This window comes from Girardinichthys multiradiatus, chromosome 9 (assembly GCF_021462225.1).
Source record: "Girardinichthys multiradiatus isolate DD_20200921_A chromosome 9, DD_fGirMul_XY1, whole genome shotgun sequence".
NCBI classification, from domain to species: domain Eukaryota; kingdom Metazoa; phylum Chordata; class Actinopteri; order Cyprinodontiformes; family Goodeidae; genus Girardinichthys; species Girardinichthys multiradiatus.
This window is the reverse complement of record NC_061802.1, coordinates 44,964,589-44,989,796: the sequence shown is the minus strand read 5'-3', so window position 1 is coordinate 44,989,796 and position 25,208 is coordinate 44,964,589. Positions and strand designations below refer to the sequence as shown.

At 38.1% G+C, this 25,208-nt stretch overlaps 1 protein-coding gene across 1 annotated transcript in view; it reads left to right on the top strand.

Moving 5' to 3' along the window:
* The window catches only part of LOC124873382 (inactive N-acetylated-alpha-linked acidic dipeptidase-like protein 2), a 677,436-nt gene that overhangs the window by 364,630 nt on the left and 287,598 nt on the right, over positions 1-25,208 (top strand). The window contains exon 9 of the mRNA XM_047373999.1: positions 22,258-22,392. Within this exon, the coding sequence (XP_047229955.1) occupies positions 22,258-22,392 (135 nt within the window). The remainder of the gene's footprint in view (positions 1-22,257; positions 22,393-25,208) is intronic.

Below are 25,208 nucleotides of genomic sequence, written 5' to 3'. Positions count from 1 at the left end.
CCATAAACGTGGATACAATATATAGCAGTAAGAATTGAAATAAAATCTTCTACCTTTCCATGTCTTCATCTTATAACCTATAAAGCTGTATTCTATTTATGCTTCATAGAGTCTTCATAGCGAGGATTACTGACAGTTGCCAACCATCTTTTTAACTATAATCTTTTAACTATAATTAATAACTTACATCATGTTTGATGCCAACATTAAAGTACTCATTCACCAAGGCCCACATGGTCAAAGAGTCAGATTGGTTTGAGAACACTGAAAGCTGGAAGATTGTTCAGTAATTAGAGATGGAAATAGAAACACAAGGAAAGCTTGGAAATGAGGGAACATTCAGGTATATCAGGTAAATTCTGAAAAAATATACATCTGCTACTTTGCTTTTCTACAAATTAAAGTAGTATGGCTCTATAAGAACTCATTGAAATACTTAAAAACACATTTGTTTCAACATGTTATTTTGGGATGCAGTCAGATCACTACCAAACCATCAGATTAAATTTTAATAGATTAAAGTAAACAAAATAAGGAGCTCACAACACCCTGGCTGTTTTTTGTTTTCAAGAGCACACCTCTAGCACTTAATGAGAGTAATTATTTTCTTCTAGCTTATCTAAGACTTTGTTTAAGACATATCCAGTTTAATGAGGCTAGGGCCAGTGTTTTTAGTGGTACTTTTAGTAATTTACACAGGAGAACTGGTGCTAAGCAAGTACTAGCTCCACTTTAGTCCTAGAAACGGCTTGGTGGAAAACCTAAAAAGTTAAATCATATCAAAGTGCTTGTAGTGCGGTTTAATGTGTCCATCAGCTGGATCTGGTGACCTTTATTCAGTAGTTTAACTGACTGTGGGATGCTCCTGAAAGGTCTCAAAATCAGACCATTTTGTGTGTTGACCTTCAGTACCCATCTGAAATAGGTAAGGCCTATTTGTGAAAATCCCTAAACCTGACATACATTAAACTTTTCTAAAACTGTGTTCTTTGACTAGTTCATACACTGAAATGGAAAGCACTGTCATAACAAAAAAATGTAGAACTTCCTGAAGTTAAAAAAATTCAAAATAAATGAATAACCAAATTCACAGCAGTACAATATTTGTTACTTTGTCATATAGTTTCAATTTTCCATGCTAGAAACATTAGTTAAGTTTTTTTCAGTGTGCTCCAGCTTACATCCTCACACATGATGCTTCCTTTTACCTTTCAGCTCTCATCCCACTGCCTGAATATTGACCAATAACTGAATGATAAATCTCTTCTAGACACCATGAGCTTTTAAAGATAAATACGTCGGGAAGTTATTTAATTTTTTTACTGAAAAACATATTTTAAACCAAGCATTTGCGCATTTCTATAAACTTACACCATAGTGTTTCTACTCCTCACAAACAGCTTTTTAACTTATTTAGGAGTTTGTTTGTTTGTTTTTTTACATATTTACGACAACAATTTTAAGACAGTTTAAAATGCTACTTAATATAAACATTTGTTTATGTAACATATAATAATTTTGGACTGGGCTACACTTGCAGAGGCTTGACTCGATGCCATGGACAAACTTTTAATTTGCCAAATGACAACTAGGTAAAAACTACCAATAACCACAATGTTTTTTTTTTTTTATTGGGATCTTATGGAAATAGACTAACTAGCAACTCTGGAAGAGCTGCAGATATTCACAGCTCAGTTGTCAACAGGGAAACCATAAGTTATTACATACAATTTCCCCTCACACTGTATAGTTAGGGTATATGTTACCATATATTATTATCCTTTTTCTTCCACACGATCATACACCACATTGTGTTATTCTATCCAATAAAATCTCAATATAATCCCAAATTAAGGTTTGTGGTAAATGAGGAAATATTAAAAACGTTAGAGGCATGAATACTTATACAAGTTTCTGTATTCCTGTATTTGAATGAAAGTGTCTGCAGGCTGATTCAGTTATAATCTCTTTATTATCCCATGTCTGTGCACTGCAGAGCAAGCAGCTGCGATTTGGCAAAGACACTAATTTTGTCGAGCAGAAGGAACGCCAAGTGGTATGACCTGTGTCTATACACATTTACTGTATGGCTTTGTATTCAGCTGCAGTAAACCCTTGTGTTGTTTTGCTTCTGCTTAATTTCCTGCTTAGAAAATGTCATTATGGGCCATAAACTCCTTATTAACATCTCTGTAACCTGAATATTACACCTTGTGTGTATCTGATGAGTTTTGACTGGCCTCACGCCTTGACGTTTAACCATATGAATGTGAATATTAGTTCTAGTTTGATTTGTTCTCGGTATGTATTTAAACATGTAATATGCTCATACAGGAAGAAGTGAAATGGTTTTCCCTGTTAGAGTTTTTGTGTTGTTAGTAACTAGACTGATTACTGATCTGCACTGGTGGTCTGATGTTTCTTCTGTTAGCAATAAGCCAGGCAAAGTGCCAGTACCAGCACTTTTCCCGCTGTTTAAGTGGCAGAGTTTCCCCTTGCTGCCCATTATCACTTCATACAGCATATAAGTGAACCACCACGTCAGGGCTAAAACACAATGACCACAAGGACTAAAAGAAGCTAGTATTTGTCATGGCAACCAGCACATGCCAGCTGGGTTGTGCAAAACAAGTTATGTCATGATTTCGTGAAAGCTTTAAATGTGCCTTGCAAAGGTATTTATACCTCTTCAATCTTTTCACGTGTTGTCATGTTACAACCAAAAGCTTTAATGTTCTTTAGTGGAATTTAATATGATAACACAAGCATAATTGTGAGGAAGCAATAAAGCATGTTCTGTGGTTGCGGTTATCACTGTTGCTGGTGCACCTTTTCCTGCCATACTTGTTCTTCGACTCAACTTTCTATGAATATGCAATACATTTTTAACAGTATTCAAATTTTCTGATGCACTGAATTTTGGGTTTTCATTATCTGTAAGCATCTGTAAGCCCTAATCATCAAAATTATCAGAATGTCCTCCAGGAAACATTTCATCCTTTTACAACAATAGAAACGTATTGGCTACAAATAAAATGATGAAAACATTCTGTAATTTTTTTAGTAAAGGCTTAATGTGCACCTATTTGTCTAGTAATAGTTCCCGCTCAGATGTTGTTTATCACCAGTCAGCGTCTTTGGCCTGCAGTCTGGCATAAAAGGAGCCAAACTCTGGACTTGAACTGGACTGTCTGAAAGGTCTGTGGAATGCAAGTCAGGAGTTAGATTTGTTTGAGGTAAAACAGGCCTGTCTGTGGAATGAGGAAACCTTGCAGTAAGCTGTCAGGGTCTTTACTGGAACAGGTATTAGAAACTACCCTCTCTGTCATTGTTCTTCCCTCATCTTTCTCAGTTTTTGGCACACCGTGACAGTTAGTACACCATGGTATTAAAGGGTGTCATTAAACTTTCATTAAAACATCATCATCATTAGAGAAGAATTACTTACTCTCTAGATCCACCATTTGGTTCAGAAATATCAAAACATAGTCAAAGTCTTTTAAAACAACATTCTTTAAGCAAGAGAATGTTAAATGTGTTTTCAAAAATACCTAGAATTGCCAATATAATATCCCATAGTACACCATTTGAAATAAAGTCTACCTATATATAGGCATGTACAATATGGTATTAGCAATTTGGCTGTTAAGCTCATAATTTTTATCATGGCCTTGTTAAAGATTCATGTATAATTGGGATGATATTTCATTGTTCATGCCAGAACTCTACGATACAGTGAAAAGTGTTTCTCACGGTACTGCATTGCAGATTTGTTTGGCTGTTTGTCGCACTTTATTGTTTCAGATCAGCGAAGAGATTTCAGTATCATAATATTAACCTTAGTAAATACACTATGCAGTGTTCAAATGATAATCTCATCGATTAAGGGAAAAGCTATCCAAACCAAGCTGGCCATATGTAAAAAAAAAGTAAATTCCCTCTAAGCACAGTAACTGATTGTGGCACCCTTGTGTGTTTTACATCTCTGTGAAAGAACTTTGGTCATCTAGACTAATTCACTCCATAACTTCATTTTGGGGTTCAGTTTGGCAACTGATCATTAAGACCTTGCTTAACTCCATTTTGTGTGCTTGTAGGGCAGACTCTCAAAAGACGCACTTCTGGAAAAACTAATAAACTAAATGAATAAATATTTATTGCTTTTGAAGCATTATCCTGGTGAAACACCTAATGAAAACTCAGTTTCACAAAGTGTCTTCTTGTTTTAAATTTCTATGCTGCCACAGACTCTGACACCTTGGTTCCCAAAGTCACTGGAAGAGAAACAGACCCCTGGCATCATAGATCCCCCACCATGTTTACCATTGTGCATAAGGTGCTTTTCCACATATTCACCCTTTGTTTCACACCAAACTTACTTAGCTACAACATTCCACTTTTTTTTAACATTTGTGATGACAGGACATCAAATATTGAGGACAGAAGGGCTTTTTGTGCACCAATTCCAAAAAAACAGGTTCGGATGTAGACAAAATCTAGGATTTCTATGGAGACCTAGTAACCCTAGTATGCCACTCGTTGCAGATGTGTGAGATTTGAATATATTTTTTCTTGTATTTACCTCAACATCTTTCTCATTGTGTGTGGTAGCCAGATACGGTCGAAAAAATGTTTTCATACTCACCTTTACTGATTTTAAACTGTATGACTTGGGTAAACATTTTGGGTATCCTGCCGCAATCTTCTTACAGTAGTTTGATGGGATCTTCAAAACATCAACTTTGTTGTCCTCAATCCACGTTGTAACTAATTGTGTGGTATGCTTTGGGTCATTGCCAATTTGGAAGACCCATTTGCACCCAAGCTTTAACTTCCTGTCTAATGTCTTGAGATACTGTATTACTTCAATGTTTCCTCACATTGTACTTTCTCCGTGACGCTATCTATTTTGTAAATTGCACCGGCCCCTGCTGCAGAAAAACACCCACATGATACGATACTAACATCTCTCTTCACAGTTGCGATGGTGGTCTCAGGCTTGCAAGCTTTTCAGTTTTTTCTCCAAATAAAATACAGCTACAAACATCAGTTTTAGTTTTAACTAGATCATAAGACAAAATATCAACATTGATGCCATATAGTCTGCATGTACTTGTCATTAAAAGTAAGGCAGATCAAATTGCATTATATTTTTTTGAATATGAATTGGACTTGTTTGTCTTGGAAAGTGCCTTAGATAACATTTGCTGTGAATTAGTGCTACATGACTGAATTAATTGGAATTCTGTTTCTTTGTTAAGGAATGTAGTTAATACATTAAAATAGTTTGTGTCCAGCTAAGAAGTTTCACTTTAGTTATTTTTCTCCTTTGGTATTTTCTTTAATATTTTCTGCTAACCCAGTTGCAGTTGAAAACTTACAACGGATGGCTACAAAGTAAACATGATAAGATGCAGTATTTTCTCGCTCTTTCAGGAACCACAAAAGGTGTTACAGCTTGAAACATGATTCCAAGGGGCTAAGGACAGACTTCTGATATGCAAATATTCATCTTACTTTTAGATGAACTAAAGATTGTTGTGAAAAACAGTTTGTACATGGGTAAGGGAGTTATAGATATAGGTATTAATAGATATAGTTTGGCCAAACATTACTGCAACAATATTACTAACAAGAAGACAAAAACTGTTTTGGGAAGATTTTTTATTGACTAAAGAAAGGGTGAATACTGGGGATAAATGAAGTACCATAATGTGGAAAAACATGTCCAAAACAATACTTCCTAGAGCTCTTCAAGGTCACCACTGAACTCTCCACAGTATATTTCTCTATTCACACCAAAGTCTAAAACTGTGTTTTCGCACTGACTTTATCAGGCTGCAAAAATGGAGGAGGAGGCAGGAAAGTAAGGATTTATTACAGATCGTGTCTTTTTCATCTGTCTGTGCGAGTGTGAACTTACTTCTGTATAAAGTGAATTACGTGTTGACGTGGCTCCTACTGAGCTTAGTAGCTGTAATGCATTTCTTTCCTTTGCTTTGATCATTGTGATGCTTTCCAGAATTGCATTAGTTTCATGACAAACATTTTCTGGTTCTTTGTCCTCTCTCTTTCTTATTTTATTTTTATCAAGAATTATGCACAAGTTGGGATATAAAGAAATACACAATGAACTCAATTCTGTCTTGAACACAGGTATTACTACATGGTTTGTTTAAGACCTGATGTTGTTTTACATACTATATGACACTACAATTTTTTAAGATATCAGTGTTTTTATGGTTTACTACTGAATGGCCCTAACACGTCATACTGTAAGTCTGCCTTTTACTATACAATGTACTATTGTAAAAATGTGATATAAGCTGCCTAGGGATCCTACACATCAAGAAAACTGAGGAATTATGTCAATTTTGCAAAAACAACTGCTTTAAAAGAGGCATGTGCTATATGTTGTATCAGAGTTGTATCAGAGTACATGTGTTATGATGAGGCCATGTGTTGTACTTTATTATTTTTATTATTATTATTATTTATTAAGGACCCCCTGCTATCCTGTCTACATCAAACAAAGCCCTGTCAGCTACTGTCAGCTAACAGTTTTATGTCTGTTGGTCAGATTTATGCCTGTTTCGGTAGTTTCTCTTTTTTTCAAAAATCTTACTGGAATATGAACTACATAGAATATTAAAGAGGCCAGGAATCAGGAATTTAATCAATAATAAATAGGCATTAATGATGTTCTTGGAGCTTCTTCAGGTCATCTTAACAGCAGTGCATTTTCCCGTCTTAAAAGAAAATGCTTGGTTCCTCCCTTGTCTATAGAGTTTGGCGGGTAGACTTAACCAGCTGTATTGGAGGCAACTAAAAAGCAGCTTTTCTGATCCAGATGTGCTACTGGGTTTTGTTGCAGCTCTTTGTTAGCATGCTTTTCCTCCCAAATGTCGTATTTGGGAACAAAGCATATTTATAAATGTGTACTTGAAAGTTTCCTTTAATACTGGTATGTATTAAACATTTATAAGAAACCTGGTCAGATCTGACAGAACAAAACAGGTAGTTGGGTCACTGAGAGTAGAATTTCTAAAGGATTGTTTTGTTATTCACCTGTTACTCTAAAATGGTTGTGGAAGTGGATTAAACTGTTGGAGTCTAAAGTTTGTTGGTGTCCACAAAATGATTGAGTTGATAAATAAACATTGACAGCTGCAATCAAAATATATATTTTTAACCCCATCAACCTAGTTGCTTATTTATGATGGGAGAATTTTGATGTGGCACTGAAAGGTGCTATTAGCTGTCCTAAAAGAGCTTCTGAAAGTTATTTAGCTCAGGCCAAAATGAAGAGCAACTAATCAGTGGTAGAGTTGACATCGACACCCCACTTCAGTTACATGTTGAGGTGTTGGAGACTTCAGAGAAATCCATTCATTGAGGACACCATTGGATAAGTCTCAGAGCCACAGGGAAGGGTGCCAACATCCAAATTGCCCCCCGGCTTTGCAGCACTGATTGCTAAGTGATCACAAGAAGAAGTGAGTTTTCAGGTTGTGGTCTGATTCTAGCGTCAACAAGCCCTTGCTCATTCCATGACTGCTAGAGCTGTGGTAATTTACATGATAGGATGCTTGTAAAATTGGTGGGATTCCCAATTGGGGGGACGGCATTTCATAGATCTCAGTTTACTGTGTCAGGGGCTTTGGAAAAGTAGATAAAGACCATAAAATGATCCTTGTGGAGATCCCTGCATTTATCCTGAAGTTGAAAAACTGTAAAGATAACTTCAGTTGTGCTTTGGTTCTTTCTAAGTGACTCACTCCTTATTGATCATGAAAAATGATTAAGCATACAGTCCCCGTTTAGCTACTGACAAATGCTGTATGAACTTATATAAAAAAGGCAATGCAGTTCATTATTACTTCCTCCTTTATGCAGCTTAAATCAGTGCAGGGGTGATGTGGGATTTTTGTGTCTTCCTCAAGGTCACTTTGATAGATGGACTGGAGATGCCAGGGATTGAACTACTGGCCTTCCAATTGATCCATAAACACTCTATCTTCTTAGCCACAGCTGCTCTATCAGCTGTGTTTTTTGGCCAGGTGGCTGGACATATGTTCCTGTAAATGCTGCTTGGTTCATATTTGTCACTATTAATGTCACTCCAATCACAATAAAAGCTGATTTCATGTTTCTAAACTAGTTTACACTTTTCAGGAATAACTTTTTTATTTATCCAATATAAGGATCTTTTTGAATTCTGTATTTGAAAAGTAAAATGAAAAACACATTTTATAAAATAAAGAAGTCATGATCTTGACATTGTTCTGCTTAAGAAATCATGTACAGACCATACAGTCCAGAAAGTATTCACACCCCTGCACCTTTTCCACATTTTACAGCTTTATTCCAAATGATATCAAATGAATCTCTTTCCTAAACATTCTACACACAATACCCCATTATGACAGCATAAAAGACATTTGTTTGAGATTGTTGCAAATTTATTACAAATAGAAAACTAAGAAATCACATTTGAGCATTGTGTAAGTCTCATTATAAACCTACCAAAGCATTTTAGAAAAACATCATACCTACAATCCAACATGTAGGTGGTGTTGTCAAAATGACTTGCCATTATTAATAGAACCATGAATTCTGCTCTTTACCAGAGGATCCTGAAGAAGAGTGTCTAGCCATTACTTTTTCACCGTAAGCTCAAGCACACTTTTTAGGTTTAGGCAATTACATTTTCACATAGGGACAGGTTGGTTTGGATATTAGCTTTTTACCTCAATGAATTAAATAATGGTTTGAAATCAGATTTTTGTATTTCATCAGGTTTTCTGTGTCTGATTTTAAAATGTGTTTTATAATCTCAAATGTTTAAGTGTGACAGAAAAGCAAAAGCAGAGGAAATCTGTAAGTGTCTGGCAATATTTAGCCTTTGTATTAAGGATTAATTAAAAGATTCGATCCTTTCAAAAGCTGCTTCCTTTGACAACATTTTCTCGATACTTTCCTTATAATAATAAGGCTCACTCTTCTTATTCAGTATTTAAAAATAACAACAACTGACTTTGCCTTTGTGCTCCATAACCCCATTGGAGCTGGGCACCAGTCTTCTGGTTCCTCCTACCCCTAGCCCTACCCTCAGACAGGGTTGGGGTTAGGCATAGTTATTGGCTGAAGGGGGCACTACTGCAACATCTCAATGAACGAAAAACAACAGAATAAAACAACTAATAGCATCAATGTGCAGTCCTGACTGGTGCCTTTTCCTCATGCTCTGTGGTCTAACTAAGACTTCAGAAAATGTAAACAACTCCGCCCCCACCACCCCACCCCCAATTCCTCACCTAATGGATCTCCCACTGCTGTTAATCAAATGCTCTGGAAAGGAAAACTGGATGCATACGGATGCACCACAATCAGCAGATCCAGCGTAAGGAGGTAAAGACATTTTTCAATGAATTAGTTTGCGTTTAAGTGAATTTTTTTCTGAGAGTGATTGCTAATCTTTATAACTTGTTCCTGAAGTTACAGTTGAGCTAAACAAGTTTGGCAGGCAAGTCTATTGTTACAAGCTGAAGCTAGTATATAATCTATTTCACTGTTTGTGTTTTCCACCTGAAACAGCTGTGATATGATGTTGGAACAGCCTTATATTTCAACGGTGTATCGTTAAACAAGAGGCAATAACAAGTTTAAAATTAAGTTAAAAAAAAAAAAAAACTCATACATTACTTTTTACTCCATATCAGACCTATTTTTATTTATAGTTTGCATTCTCTTGTTGATTATTAAAATTTAAATTCATTAAGGCTTTTAATTTATGTGGAGTAAGTGGGATGTGAATCTCTGGTAAGTTTTTCTTTCACAGTTGCTTTGCTATATTTGTTCCTTTTACATAGAAATACATCTGCCACTGAAAAAAATTAAAAATACTAAATCCTTGTTTTCTATTTTTTCACCTTCTCTCTAATCTTATTTTAAATATATTTCATAAATAATCTCATTGTTTGTCATGTCTTGAATTAAGTAGTAAACAACAGTATATTTTTCTCCTGTTTACATATTCTTCAGAAAGAAGTTGTCAGATGAATTATTGGGTCATGTCGTTATTGCTGGTGAGACACAGAGCTGCTTTAAATGTTGGCCAGTAGGATGATCTCCCTTTTTGTCAGGTTATTTGTTCTTTTTAGATCTGGTACATGTTTTAAATCTAGTTTTATGTGATTTTCTTAGGCTAGCTTAATGAAAATAAAGCTAATTGTACTAATAATGCTACTGCAGATACTGCAGCTGCTGTGTAACTCTATAAATATAATCCAACCTCTTTTATTTGAAAAATGACTTATTTCAACTAAATAACGTATTATGTCAAATTTTATTGTACAACTTAGACACTCATTTATAACATTTTCATGGCATTCACATGTAGGGCCTTGGGTGTGAGTGCCCTCAATGGCACTAAGAGGAAGGTTATTTTATAACCCTAACCTCTGGCGCCTGCGCTCACCTCTAAGGGTCAAGTTGCATGTAAACATTTAGGGTTCTGGGGGTGGGGTTTGCATGTGTGTGTTTTTCTTTTTAAATGCACACTACAACAACACGCATCAACACCACATTTGAGCCGGCGGAGGTGGGCTTGGGGTCTTTTCACACCCCTGTTTGCTGTTTGACGTCTGGGGTCGGAGGGCAGGAGAGGGACCAGGACTTCTGCTCGGGATCTGGGCCGGGGCAGAGGTTCGGGTTTTGGGGGTTGTCTGGTGCTGGCTTTCGGCCCTCTCAGGATCGTTTGGATTGCCTGGCTTCGGTCCCCGGTCTGTCGGTTGGGGGGTTGTCGGGCTCTGACGAGGGAGTCTTGGCCAGGTGGTGTGCAGTGTTGATTGAGATGTGGCTTTGCTTTGGTGGAGGGGCTGGCCAGCTTGCTTGGTGTGGCGGGGTGTGTGGTGCGGGAAGGTGGGTGGTTGGCATCCTGGGGCTCCTCCGGGGTTTGGGTGTGGGGTTGACGGGGTGCCTGGTCCTTGGCGTGCTTTGGAGGCCTTCCTCCAATGGTTCCTTCTGTGGCTCTTGCCTCTGGCTGGGCGCAGGGCTATGGTTGGCAATCAGGTGGGTGGGGCGGTGGAGCATGTACTGTGCCCGCACTGGGGCGGCTGATGGAAAGTGCTTGGCCTGGAGCGGTTGGCCTTCCTGGCCCAGTTACCTGGCTGGTGCATGTTTCCCTCTCACAGTCTGATGGACTGGGGCTGCTGACAGTGGGGGGTGGGGGGACGGCGGGCTAGAGGGTGGCATGGGGGGGTGAGGGGGTTGTGTCCTTGGAGGTGGGGTCACCGGCATCTGGATTGAATGAGCGGGAATGGTAGAGCTGGGCTGGATAATGTTTCTACCTGGGCTATCTTTGCAGTGGCAGTGATGTGGTGTGTCTGTGTGGTTGCGGGGGCATGTTGGGGGACACCGGCCCTGAGTGCTTGCCGCTGGTCGGGAACCTCTTGCCAGGAACCTGGTCCAAACTATAGCCTGGGCTATGGCTTGGACCAGGTTCCGGTGCTGGGGCGGTCTGCCTGTCTCCACAACCGGAGGGAAGGGGACCACCTCCTGGGTCCGGGGGCTGGTTGTCCCTACGGGGTATTAGCACCTGGATCTGGGAGTATAGAATATGTATGGGGAGTGTGAGTGAGTGTATGACGTCCATTGTTGTTTGTCATTACGTTGGGTGTGAGTGTTTTTATGTGTACGCATGAGGGTGGGAATGTGTAATTGTGACAGTGTGTGCCTGTTTTTTGTATCAGGTTTTGTCTTGGGCTGCTCCCTCTCCTGGATCAGTTTAGGCCCCCCATCAAATGAGGGGCCTATTCCCTCCCTGCCACACTACCTGCCGGTGGTTGGTGTCTTTGCCTGCTGGTGTACTTGTGGTTCTTGGTATCCAGGGCTGGGTGCTTTGGTGTGTGCTGGCTCACTCCCGGTGGCTGCTTGCTGGGGCCTGGACCCCTGGGCTCGGTCGGGCCTCTGCTTGGGCAGTGATATGTCCCGGGGTCTCAGGTCTCTGGTTCCATGGCTGGATCTGCTCGGGCGAAGACAGCTGCCGGCAGGGCCTGTGGGCTCATCGCTGCAGCTCCCTGGGGCTTCTGCACTGTGGCTGCTGGTTCACCTGGGAATCTCCCCTGCTCTTCTCTGGGGGTTTGTGGTATTCCCGGGGGTGGTTCTCCTGGAGTTCCTGTGCTCTGGGGGCCTTTGGATGTCTGCGGCTCGGATCTTCTCCGTATCTGTTCCGGGTCCAAGGGGTGGGTCTATGGCTCCTCACACTCACTATTGCATATTTTTATGGAGAAACCTTGTATACACAAGCACGCTCACACTCAGACCCACAGGTGTTTAGATTCAGGTGTTCAGATACACAAATGTTCTATATTGAGCCGCATTTATCTTGCATTGATAAGTGCACTTTTCGGTAAAAAAGCTGGTAATATGAACGTTTCTGCAGGTGTAGAAGCAAGCAGGGTATTATCTTGTATTCTCTTCATCCTTCTTTCTTTCTCTTTCTCCTTCTCTCCCCTTTTCCTTTTTGCCCCACCTTTCTCTCTTTTGGGTTTCTTTTGTTTTTTCTGTCTCAGTGTCCGTAACAACTGAAATAATCCCAAAGCAGTTTCTAATAAAGTTTTTTTATAAATATCAAGCGGAGCTTTAAAGCGTTAGGTGTAATGCTCCACTTGTAAAAGTAAATCTGTGGGGCTTTTTCTTGGCACTCAGATAACAATTCTCAGCGCCACTCTGCTGGACAGGACACGGTAAGAAAAAAAAAAAAAAAAAACACTTGTCTGTCTGCTGCAGCTACACCCTGCCCCACATGGTTGCTCAAAACATTTTCTTTCTCTGTAATAATGACCTTGCTAAACCTTTCAACTTTTCTAAATCTCCATAGAGACGGAAATTATGTGAACTGTAACTATCAATTGGATTCCTAGTTTCTTTTTAAAACCACACATTTGACTTTCTCAAAAGGACTCCAACCAACAGCACATATTATTAAAAATCTCACAACCTTTGATTATTATGCTAAAAGTAGAGAATCAAAATAAATCTGATCGTAAATAAATTTTACACAGGGAACCTAGACTGCAACCATCAATATTTATTCTAATTTTCTATAGAACATATTGAAGCTCGAATAGCCTAGCTGCAAAATTTCAGCTTCATTACCTACAGTTGACCTCCCATATACACAAGGCAGCTCCATACTTTTGTAGATTTCGTTCAAATTACTAGAATAATGTCAGTTTTTTGACCTAGTGGCAAAAACGAAACCTAAGCCAGGACGTTGACAAAGATACAAAGACATCAGTAGGGGAAATCAAGCAATTACTTTCAGCTTCTCAAATGCTTTCTTCTTGACAGTTTTCCATCTAAGTAGTTGGATGATTTCTGCCTCCCCTGTACATCATAGTAACAGCAGATATCTTGCCTCTGTGAATATGTCAAGATGTCAGTGCCTTGCACATGTCTACATCCACACAAACACACACGTGTGCACACACACACACACACATACTCACACACACAAAGAAAAATTGGCCTTTATAGCCAGTCTGTCAATCCGGGTATCAGTCAATATCAGTGTCCAGTAATGGAAAGCCTGATTTACAGAGCATGGATGCTGCCCAACTATTGATTTGTTGAGTTCTCGCTTTACTGAACATTCAGAGAATGAAGAAAAAAGGAGAAGGGCAGTAGAGCATTTAATTCCAGGAGAAAAATGAACAGCATTATAGAAAAATGCTACAAAGACTGTCTGTGAAGAAAAAGCATGACTAAAAATATATTTTTTTTGTCAAATTGGTTTTTTATCTGCTGTAGATCTATTGGTGGTTAAGAAATTAAGACTGGATTTCAGCAGAGTGAACACAAAGGGAAATCCAGTTAAAACCAGTGATGCTTCAACATATTTCACTGGAACCTACACAGATTGGGTTGGGTTGGGTATATGTTAAAAGAAATTGCTGCAAGGTTCAGTGCTAAATGCTACCAAGGCTTTTCAAAATATCCACAGTGTTAAATATTTCCAGAAAATAAGATATTTTTGTTTTTTTCTCAGAAGCCAATGTTTTAAACTACAGGAGATACTTTTATTAAAAACTGAACAAATACATAAGGTGCATATTTATTATAAGTTAGATCTCTGAATCCATCCATCCATCCATCCATCCATCCATGTATCTGTTGTCTATCTCTAAAACACCCTAGGTATGAGTGTGTGTGTGTGTGTGTGTGTGTGTGTGTGTGTGTGTGTGTGTGTGTGTGTGTGTGTGTGTGTGTGTGTGAATGGTTGTTTGTCTCTGTTATCCTTTGACTGACTGGCGTCCTGTTAAGGTTGTACCCCGACACCAGCCCACTGCAAGTCAGTGATAAGTGGTTATAGACAATAGATGGATGGATGTTTCTTTTGACTGAATGTAATGTCAGTTTTTAGGAGTGGAGCCACTTGAATCTAGTAAATAATCTATGGAGAGAGCTAAAGATTAAGATAATGGCTTGGAGATACTTACCAAAGACGAATGGTCAAAAATACCAATGGAGACATGCCATAAGTTGCTCAGCAATTACAAGAACAGACTGAATGTGGATGTGCAAATAATTTCTATATTCTGATTATTAAACATTTATTTTATAAAATATTTAAAAAGCAGTTCTTATTTGTATACATGAACTGGCCTAAAAGCTGTTAGAGAAAATGTACAAAAACACATAAATACATTTGAACATATAAAAACATGAAAAACAACACACATGTTAATCACTGATACAAACCAAAGGGTAAAAAAAGGAATAGGTCAACTGACATTCACAGGCGAGAGGGGAGATATATATTGTGTGCATGTATGTTTAGAAGAGTATTAATGTTTTTATGTGTGTGAGAGTCACAGCACAGCAACGGTGTGTATAACAGGCATGTAAATGGGGTGTGTAATGGGTGGATCTGGCAGAGAATAATATCAGTAAAGTGTTCTATATACTGATGGATTTATGAAGAATGACATTGGATGCTGGTGTGTGGCAATCATGTGATATGTGGAGCAGCAAAGACAAAGTAAGAGCTGGGAGCTGAAGAAGGGAGACTAATTAACCTGAATGGACCTGGACAAAGATGATTGTAAAACATAAGGATCATAACAAAATGAGTTCAGGGTTTGCAGTGGTGAGTGTGTAAGGGTGTTTTAGTGGCTGAGTGTGTCATAATCTGCCTGTGTTAGGGGTTTTGGGTTTGTGTTCTATTTACCTTTTCTGCACTGCCATGTTCTTGCGTTATTTAAGTTCATTCATGTTTATTAGATTTATTATGGTGTTTAGGTTTGTGTTACTTCCCTGGATTCCTATGTTTTAAGTTTGTATTTCCATATAGATCTGGTTCCTTCCATATTTATGTTCTTTTCACAGTCTCATTGATTACTTTTTTTAGTTTACTTAGATGTTTTTCTGTTACCTTCCTGCATTGCCTGCTCATCAATGTAAATTAGTCCCTCAGTTACCCTCAGTCGCTCTTCCTCCATCTGACCCTGATTCCCCTCTGATTTACTCTCTGTGTTCATTGGTCCATTGTCCACTCTCCCTCAGTAGATATACACCCTATTTGTCATTGTTCTCCACTGGTTCCTCCTGATGTCTATCCTGCATATTACCCTTACTACTCACTGCTCCATGTCCAGCCTACATCTGTAAGTTTACCTGTTTTGTTAATAAATTCATTTATCTACTCAATATGCTGCTCCCTCGCGTTTCCTGCACTTTGGTCCCACAACAACCTCGCCCATCATGACAGAATGATGAAGAGTTTCCAGATTATTCAGAGCAGATAAGGACGCCATTTTGCAAAACATGTCTTTGTAGTTCAGAATTGGGAGTATCGCCATCTTAACAAGGGTGTGCATGGCAGCAAGAGAGTAGGAACCTTCATTAAGAGAAATCAAATGTGTTTGCTCTGATTATTAAAAAGAATGTAAATAATCTTTAACATGCCATTTTTGTTAAAATGTAAATAAAAAAATCCTGGTCCCCAGTCCATCAAAGGACTGTTCTGAAAAATCAGTGGATGCCATTTTTGGATTTCCAATATTTAATTAACAAATCTTGAATTTTACACTTTAAAATTAGGCAATGAATGACAAGGAGATGAAATAATAAAACTTTACATATTGCTGCTACTGTCCAAAGAATGCATTTTATCTGCTGAAAAACATTCCAAGAATGTGTCAGTTTCTCTGTGAGTCCGATGCAGAGAACATGCTGACACTGTTTCCAGAACTGACTATAATGCACTGCTTTCTGCTCTACCCAGTAAGGGGCAAAGCTCTGAAAATGTTGCTTTTAAATTTAGGTGCACAAATGCTAACAGAAACAAAAACAGAGCTCATAATAACCCATTTTACAAAGTTGTTGTTGGATACAAGTGTACATTAGAATAATCTAATGTTGTTTTGTGGGGGATTTTTTGCCAATAGTGATTGTCCAACCTCCTAGTCAGTTACCTTATATTCCCCGTGGACCCCTAAGCTGCTTTAGAAAAGGCCTCTTGCTAGGATCCAAAAACTAATACCCAATGTTTTCTTCTTATGGCCCTATCGCCTGTGGAACATCCTTCCAGAATTTACATTTTCAAAATCCTTATTAGGCCTTTGTGCCATAGTGCTACAAATTCTCATTTGCACTCTTCCTGAATGTCTCTCCAAGCCCTGTTGCATTCTTCTTTTTTTTCTTGCCTTAGCATGGCCTCTTCCTCTCCTCACTAAAACTTCTCGTCTTCTCTGTTTCCTCTCTGTTCATGTTCTCTAAAGCTTTTCCTCTCTTGCCACTTCATCTGCTATTCACCCCTTGTTTTATCTGTTCTCTTCTCCTCCAATCTCTCATTTCTTTTCCTCCAGGACTTGTTTTTCTCCTATCTTCTCAGAATGTCTCGACTTCCGCTGTCATTTTTACTTTTAGTTGCCTTTCCTTTCTTAGTTTCTAACCCTTTGCCTTCTCCTCTCCCCATACTCCCTCTTGTCATGTCCCCCTTGTGGTTCATGGATTATTAATCATCTTGTGGGCTGGAGTGCTGCTATGACACTTTCTTGAATTGTGGCAGAAAGTCATCTACTATAAATTTGCTTCAAAGAGACCCTGAGGGATTTTCCATTGCATGGTGAACATCTCCTTTCTGCTAAGGTTAGAGGACTGTAATTAGTAAACTTAGAACAAAGTATGGCTTGGATGCAAGGGTAGCAGGGATCTAATATTATGCATACAACTTAATCGAGCACACTAAATGAAACCTGCTGAAAAAAAAAATAGATATTTTGAAACATTAATCCTGTTTAGGTATTGAGTTATGACTGTCAGTTTTACCTGACTGCAGATTATCTGCCAGCTGGGAAGAAAAAACACTATATAAGAAATGTATGAGTTTGTAGAACAATTTGCTTTCACAGATACACTGGCATGGAGAAGGTAAAGTTTACCTGTAAACAGCGGATTACTATTTAATAATGATTATTTATGCAGGCTAGATGTGTGAGGAGATTAGCCATTTTCACCCCATATGACTATTATTGGTATCTTTTGCAAAATAAATTCTTAATCTTCTTTTTAAGGATGTTTATGTAGTGGGGAGAACAGCTGACTTCATTAAAACAAAAATAATTAAATTTTACTTTATTCATGAACTGTGTTACATGTGAAACAATTTTTGAAAGCCCTCTTACTCAACAGTGTTTGCCATGTTTGCTGTTTTGTAAGATTCTGTCAGTATGATAACCTTTAGTAGAAATGCCATGGTTTCAGTGTCTCAAGATTTTACACAACAATTAAAGAGCACGTTTACACTGCTGGTCCGTTCCGGGGATCAGTAAAAGTGAGAAAATTCACACTTTCAGTAGGTCCAGTTTGCTTTCACACAGATTTTTAGGTTGGACTAAACAATGTCATGCAGTTGTAATGTATTGTTTAGGGGGCGGCATTGCACTGATCGAGAAAATAAAAGTACAAAGAAGAAAATCCTTTTAATCGGGATTTCTGTTGCTACTTTGGAGTTCAAGTGTAGTTGTGCGCCTGTGCAGCATGCATTCGAACTATTGGCAAACCACTCCAGGGTTGGGATAAACCATGCTGAGACCGGGTCTCTGGTCCGTTTCAGGGTCCGGAAAGGGTTAACATTGGCGTGATCCGGTCCAGAAACTGCACTCTGATTTCTGGAGTTTCAAAGGTTTGTTGTGGAAGCACTGTAAGGCAAACATGTCATAACATGTTTGAATGATTTATATTTAAAAGTGCATGAAGTCTTACACATGTTGCATTCTAAATTTTAAAGAGATTTTTTTTTTAACATCTAAAAGCATAAAGTCATCCGTACAAGAACTGGTGCAGTGTATTTAAGTCCCAAGCTGCGTTTTTGTGCAAAAACAGACAGGAAATAAAAAATAACTGCACATTAACTAACAAAAAGGTAAACAGCAAATTTAAATGCATGCATAATAAACACTGCCTTTTATATATCAAACCTCACTTTCAGTTTCTTTGCATGTGGTAGGTCTCATTCAGCAGACATCTGTTGTTTAAGGAAGTGTTACGTCAGTAAAATAAGTCTTTCTAGTGTGCTTTCGAAGCGCACGTTGATAATAGACATGAAACAGTGGGTGGGGGTTGTCCCTTTTGGGTGGAGGGAGGGGGAATTAGGGGTCCATAGATGCAGCGGATGTTTAAGGTGTTGCAGCATTGAAGACCTGCCGTTATGGAAATCTAATTCAGTTTTGTAAAGGAGTCTCGAAGCAGATAATTTGCCTTGAGGAGTTTTAGTAATCGAGATACTTGAATCATTTGAGGAATCATTTCAGCCCTAGAGGGGATTACAGTGTGGGGGCATTTTTCATGATTTGGACTCAGCCCCTTAGTTACAGCGAAAGGGACTCTTGATTCAGTATCTCAGTGTTCCCTAGTCTCCATGATACTGATTGTTCACTAATGTTCTCTAGCAAACCTCTGACACAGCTGAAGAACAGCTGAATTTTAATATATTACACACAGGGGAATCAGCTTAGTACACAGGTGACTTTTAAAGGCAACTGGTTGCAGTGGAATTTATTTATGGATAAATGGGTCAATAATTAGCTAAATAAATTTAAAAATAACAATCTGAAAAAAAAAAATCTGAAAAATGTAGTGTGCAAATGTCAAAAATATACATGCCACACTTTTTAGATTCTTATTTGTAAATAGTTTTGATTATGTATCACTATTATGTGTTGGTCAGTAACATAAAATCCTTATAAAATACACTCAGGTTTGTGGCTGTAATTTGACAAAATGTGAAAAAGCTCAAGGAGTACAAATGCCTATGCAAGGCACTGAATAAAAATTTGGATCACTCTGAAATGTTAACGTATTTCCATTTAGATCCACCTGTCTTCCCATTAACTTTGTCCACATGTAACCACTATACCATTACATATTTCTCAGTATACATACCTCTGCCTTTTGTTCTCCTTGTTTTCTTCTTTATGCTACAGGGGGACATAGCATTCTGACTATGTGAAAAATTGTTGTCCTACTGAAGCTGAAATGTTGCTGTTTAAAAGTGACTGTGTAGGTTTCAAACTGTGTTCTGTTTCCCCACAACATGACAGAAAAGTACACATTACAGTTTACACTATGCTTGTATTATCAAGCCATTTCCATAAATTTAATCATCATATTTATGATAACTCTACAGTTTGAGTTAAGAACTCTGTTTGAAAAGGAGGTTGAGTGTCTTCTACAGTCTGGATTTAACCCTCCATAACAGAAACATCCACTGATGATTGAGTCCCTTTACTGTTTCAAAAAGGTAACAGTATTTTTTTTTTTCAGGAGGTTTGAAGCCATGCTCAGAACTGTTTTAATGTGATCATTAGCACACTTGCCAAAACCCTCTATAATGGATGTTTTAGCTACATGTTTTGCACATCTTTTGCAACCAATATCTAATTATCATTCCTATCAAAATGATTCAATTTGAACCGCATCTTACTTAGTTTCCCTAAATTAATTTAAACCCCCTGTAAAATCTCTGTGATCTCAATGGGACAAACCTGGTTTAATAAAAAGAAATTAATGATTTTCTACCCCCAGAATATTTTCTATTTTGTTACAGCTGCAAAGGTAATGGAATGTATGAACAAAATTGCCATCCTTTTGGTTCTGATGCCCTTTAAACAAAGACCAATACAAACACCTGCCTTCCGTAGAAACCTCATTAGTAAGTACAGTTGTCTGCGTATAATTTAATATCAACATAAATGCAGCTGCTCTGTAAAGGCCTCAGAGGTTAGATAGTGAACACTAGTGAACAAACAGCATCATGTCAGGGACATGGATAACTGATAAAGATTTTAATAAAGGGATAGAGTTGTGTAGACATTTTAAGCAGGGTTAGGTTTTAAAACAAGGACAAAGGCTTTGAACATCTTTCAACATATTGTTCACTCCATCATCTGAAAACTGAACTAATATGGCAAAACTCCAACCAAGACATGGCCATCCACCTAAAGCCAATCTTGGGGACACAGCAAACATTTGGAAGAAATATCTCCAGTCAGATAATGACCTTCAAAACACTATATCAGGTGAAAACAGAAACGGCATGCACAGTGCACTGTGCACAATGGATATTGGAAATCAAAACAATATTCAAATTGTATTGATTCCCAAAACAAATTATTTACATACGATCACTATATATTTCAAGCTAATTGCATGTTGTAAACAGAGCTGGTCTTTAAACCTGAGATGCTTTTTATCCCCCACTATAATTAGCATATAATTATAACAAAATATCAGCACTGTTGCCCAACACCTCAATGAAATCTGGGCAAAGTGTTTCAGCTTAGATAGACACTATTAGCAGATAGTGTAAATTCTGGTTCACAGCCTGTATGGACATGCAAAATTCGATTCTAAAATCTGAACAGAAATCTGATCTGCGTCTTTATAATGTACACCTTGTTTGTATTGTATTGACATTTCTGCCTTCAGAATTTACCGTTGGTTGTAGTGAGTGGTTATTTAGACTAATTGTGCCTTTCTACCATCTTGAACCAGTCTGCCCATTCTTCTCTGACTTCTGTCATCAATAACAGATTTTCATCTTCACTACTGTTGCTCACTAGATACTTTGTCTTTTGTTGGTATTTGTGGGCTATGTTTGAAAATCACTGTAGATCCGAAGTTTCTGAAATACTTAGATAAGCCTTTCTGGCAACAAAGACCATGCCACGTTCAAAGTTCCTTAAAACCCCTTTGTTCCCCATTTCTGAGGCTTGGTTTGAACTTAAGTGAGTCATCTTCACATGTATCTGTATCCCTTAATGCCTAAATGCATTGAGTTGGTGTTTGAGTGGTTGACTGACTAACTGTATTACCGATAAATTAAACAGGCTCATCCAATAAAGTGACCAGTCTGACTACAATCTTTGATGCAGCTTTTCTAACTTTGATTATCACTGTGCCCCATTTACTGCTTGTCTTTTCTTTGCCCTCTGCCATTTTTCCTGCCGTTCTGCAGAACTGTCAAATAAAGCGCTATTATTACTACAGAAAACCTTTTAAAAAATTGTGTGTTGATTGCACATTTTCACTTAAGTTTATGTATCACAATCAAAATAATAATAAATAATTGTTGATGTAATTATTATAACTGTAATAATCATTATATTATTATTTTATGTGGTAGTTTCAAATAATTATTGCTTTTGTTCTTTTAAATGTATGTGTTAGCAGAGTGAAACAATGGTATTTATACACAAGGTTATACTGTCACAATCTCATCTTTGATAGCGAAAACTGTGAACAGAGGGGGTTTCTTTTCTGGCCCACCATTCTTCTTGTTTTCCTAGTATTTATACTAATTTCGTTTAATGAAAAAATATTCAAGGCACCAATCACATTTTTGCACAAACCTTTTAAATTCAAGAAGGAATGTATATCTTTCATTTAGTTGAACATTACCAAAGACAACTTCTCATTGATTTAGCAATATTTGCTATAACACCAGTGTGGAGTAAAACTTTAGCTGGTGATTAGATGGTTGTTGTGGGACTGTGTAGATCCTTTGTGTTCTATCAGTTCAAATAGCATAGATTATATTTATTATCAGCATGGAAAGGAATTAGTGAAAGACACTGAGCTACTCTACATGAATTGTAACTTTGTTGATTTATAGAAGTTATTAGGAGAGATTCTTCAATTATATTTTTTTCTTCTTCTTGCTTGTTGTCTGTTTTGTCTTTATACCAGCTGGGTCTGGAGGGAGCCTTACATCTCTGCTGGTTCAGCCCATCTCAGCCTTCTTTGCCAAGACTTTATTGTCCTCACCATCAGTGGGACAGGAAGCAGATGCCTGCACTCCTTTATCCATGCCCTCCAACACAGGTAAATACAAGAAAGCTTTAAAGAGTTACTGATGGATTTGCATTATCAAGTAAAGAAGAAAATATAAAAGTATAAAAAGTAAGGATCAATGCTTTGATTGTAATTGATTCATTTGATTGTGCAAATGCAACATTTATGATCCTGAACTGTTAAGATAGATGCATGTCATTTGTTGTGATTGTGAATATAAATATATTTAATATTATTTCTTTAATATTTTATTAAATGATATTTCGGTCTGTTAAAGGTTGTCCTGTGAATACCAGCCCAATAAGGCAGTGGTATTAGGACAACATTGAAAGGTATGAGCCAAGCTCTAGCATTATTGAACAGCAAAACTCTGTACACACACAGAATGAATTCACACAATTTCTTAAAATAAAATGATTTATTAACAAAAATAAGTCAACTCAAAGTCAAACATATTTCAATCAACAAGCTCTTTACTATGCTAAAACAATCCAACTAAACTACCAAGCAGAATGAAAGAATGGGCTATGTACAATATAAACAAGTGAATCAAAGATGGCTGAAAACCATTACCGAAAGATTGATGCAATATTACCATGTTTGAGAACCAAGGATTATCTTGAAGAATCTTTAAATTAAGTTAAGTTAGTCTTGGAACTAACTTAGGCAATAATTGGTATACCTTTAAACAATCATTCACAATGCAAGATCAGATAAAAAAAATTCATTCATTCATTCATCTTCTATACCGCTTATTCCACAGTGGGTCATGGGGGAGCTGGTGCCTATCTCCAGCAGTTTATGGGCGAGAGGCAGGGTACACTCTGGACAGGTTGCCAGACCATCGCAGGGCAACACGGAGACATACAGGACAAACAACCATGCACACACTCATTCACACCTAAGGGCAATGTAGAGATAACAATTAACTTAACAGTCATGTTTTTGGACTGTGGGAGGCAGCTGGAGTACCTGCTGAGAACCCACGCATGCACGGGGAAAATATGCAAACTCCATGCAGAAAGACCCCCTGGCGGGAGTCAGACCCAGGACCTGAAGTTAGTCTTGGAACTAACTTAGGCAACAATTGGTATACCTTTAAACAACCTTTCACAATGCAAGATCAGATAAAACATTATTTTGATAAAACATTTTAAAGAATGATTTGCTGAATAAAATCAACCTTACGGAAGACCAATTCTCACCGGTGTTTAATTAGCTGCCTTTATTTATTAAAATATTTAAGGAATAATTATTTTGAATAAGAACCAAATCTTTTGGACAAATGGGTCTTAATGGTGTTTAATTAGTTATCAAGTTTAGTAAAATAATATTTAAGGAAATATTATTTCCTAGATTGGAAACTAACAACGTTTCTGAGTAAATGATCTTCAGCTGACTCAAAGTGTTCTTAGCCGTTAGCTATTGGAGCTAACAAAAGAAGCTTATAACTTTTCATCAGAATCAAACACATACCTTTAAAATACCACTAAATAAACTGTAGACATACATAAGGGTGGACGGCGCGTTATTGCCGATCTGTGTTTAAAAACCACCCTTTAAATAAAGTTGTCTTAACTTTAAACACAACACAGAACACTTTCTTAGCTAATTGCTAGTTTGCTAGCACTTACTGTAGCTGAGTTTCTCAACACAAACAAAAACAAACATTATTAAACAAGCCGTATAGATTATTTAACTCTAAACAAATCTAATCCGCACAAACACTACCTCTTACGTGAATAGTGCTGAGGAGAACTTGTCCTGGGTGTTGAGGAAGACATCCACATGTGGGTAAACAAAGAGTTAGCCTGCAGCTAACCTCCGTAGCTGTGGGGAAGGGCTTTAGCTGGCTTGGCCGAACCGTACGACAAAGGCACGTTCGGCTCCTTGTGTGGCTGCGATGCGACGGGGTAACTCTCGCTACCTGCACGTACACGCAGGAAGATGTGCGATGCGGTCCCGGCCTCCCTTTCCAGGTTGTGGGGGAAATCCGCTTCAATTAGGGCTGCTTCTGGAGGCCTCAGAAGAAAAGCCGTGTTGAGCTTGTCTCTTTACACCCTTTAAATGAATGAATGCCGGATACTCGAACACCAGATCATTACTTAACTTTGTTGCATGTGATCGTAATCACTCTGGATCCAAGTTGAAGAGTTATTTCTGCTTGCCAGCAAGGAGACATTAGTTCACTGTGTGTCTGTCCTTCCAGTTCCACTGGGGACCTGTGTGGAAGAGATCTCTTTGTTGGAACGCGGGTCTTTTTTCAAACAGTGACGTCATGTCCGCTGTTACTCCCTTCTTGTTCCTGTTCCTGGAATGAGTTAGGAGTCATGAGTGACGTCATGGGAAGTCCGCAGTTAGTCCTCCTAATCCTGGCTGTGCTGGAAGTAGGTTAATGGGATCTATTTTGAAAGTTCCAGAAAAGTTATTCCTGGCCTTTCATGTGGTAACCCATGGCTTGGGTCCCGACACAATGCATGCCAAGTATTTATTAAAGTGAATAATGATGGTGAAGATTCCTAGTCATCCAGTACACGACAAATCCAAAAATAAGTTAAAAAACAACTGAACCTCAGTTCTTAAGCTTAAGGTTGTTTTGCTCTTCATCTGAAGGGCTTTCTCAAATCACAGCTAAGGAAGGAGAAGTTCAAAGTTCCGAGAATGATCTCACTCTGCTGCTAGTTTAGAACTAAGCTTTTGAGTGACAAATTCAGGAGTAGTACATTTTAAATAGGAATTTAATTTGGGACTCTGAACACAAAACTGCGTTTTTAAACAAACATACATCTTCATGATTAGCGTCTGATGACAGGCACTCGTCCTCTGACTCAGGTCTGAGTCAGAGG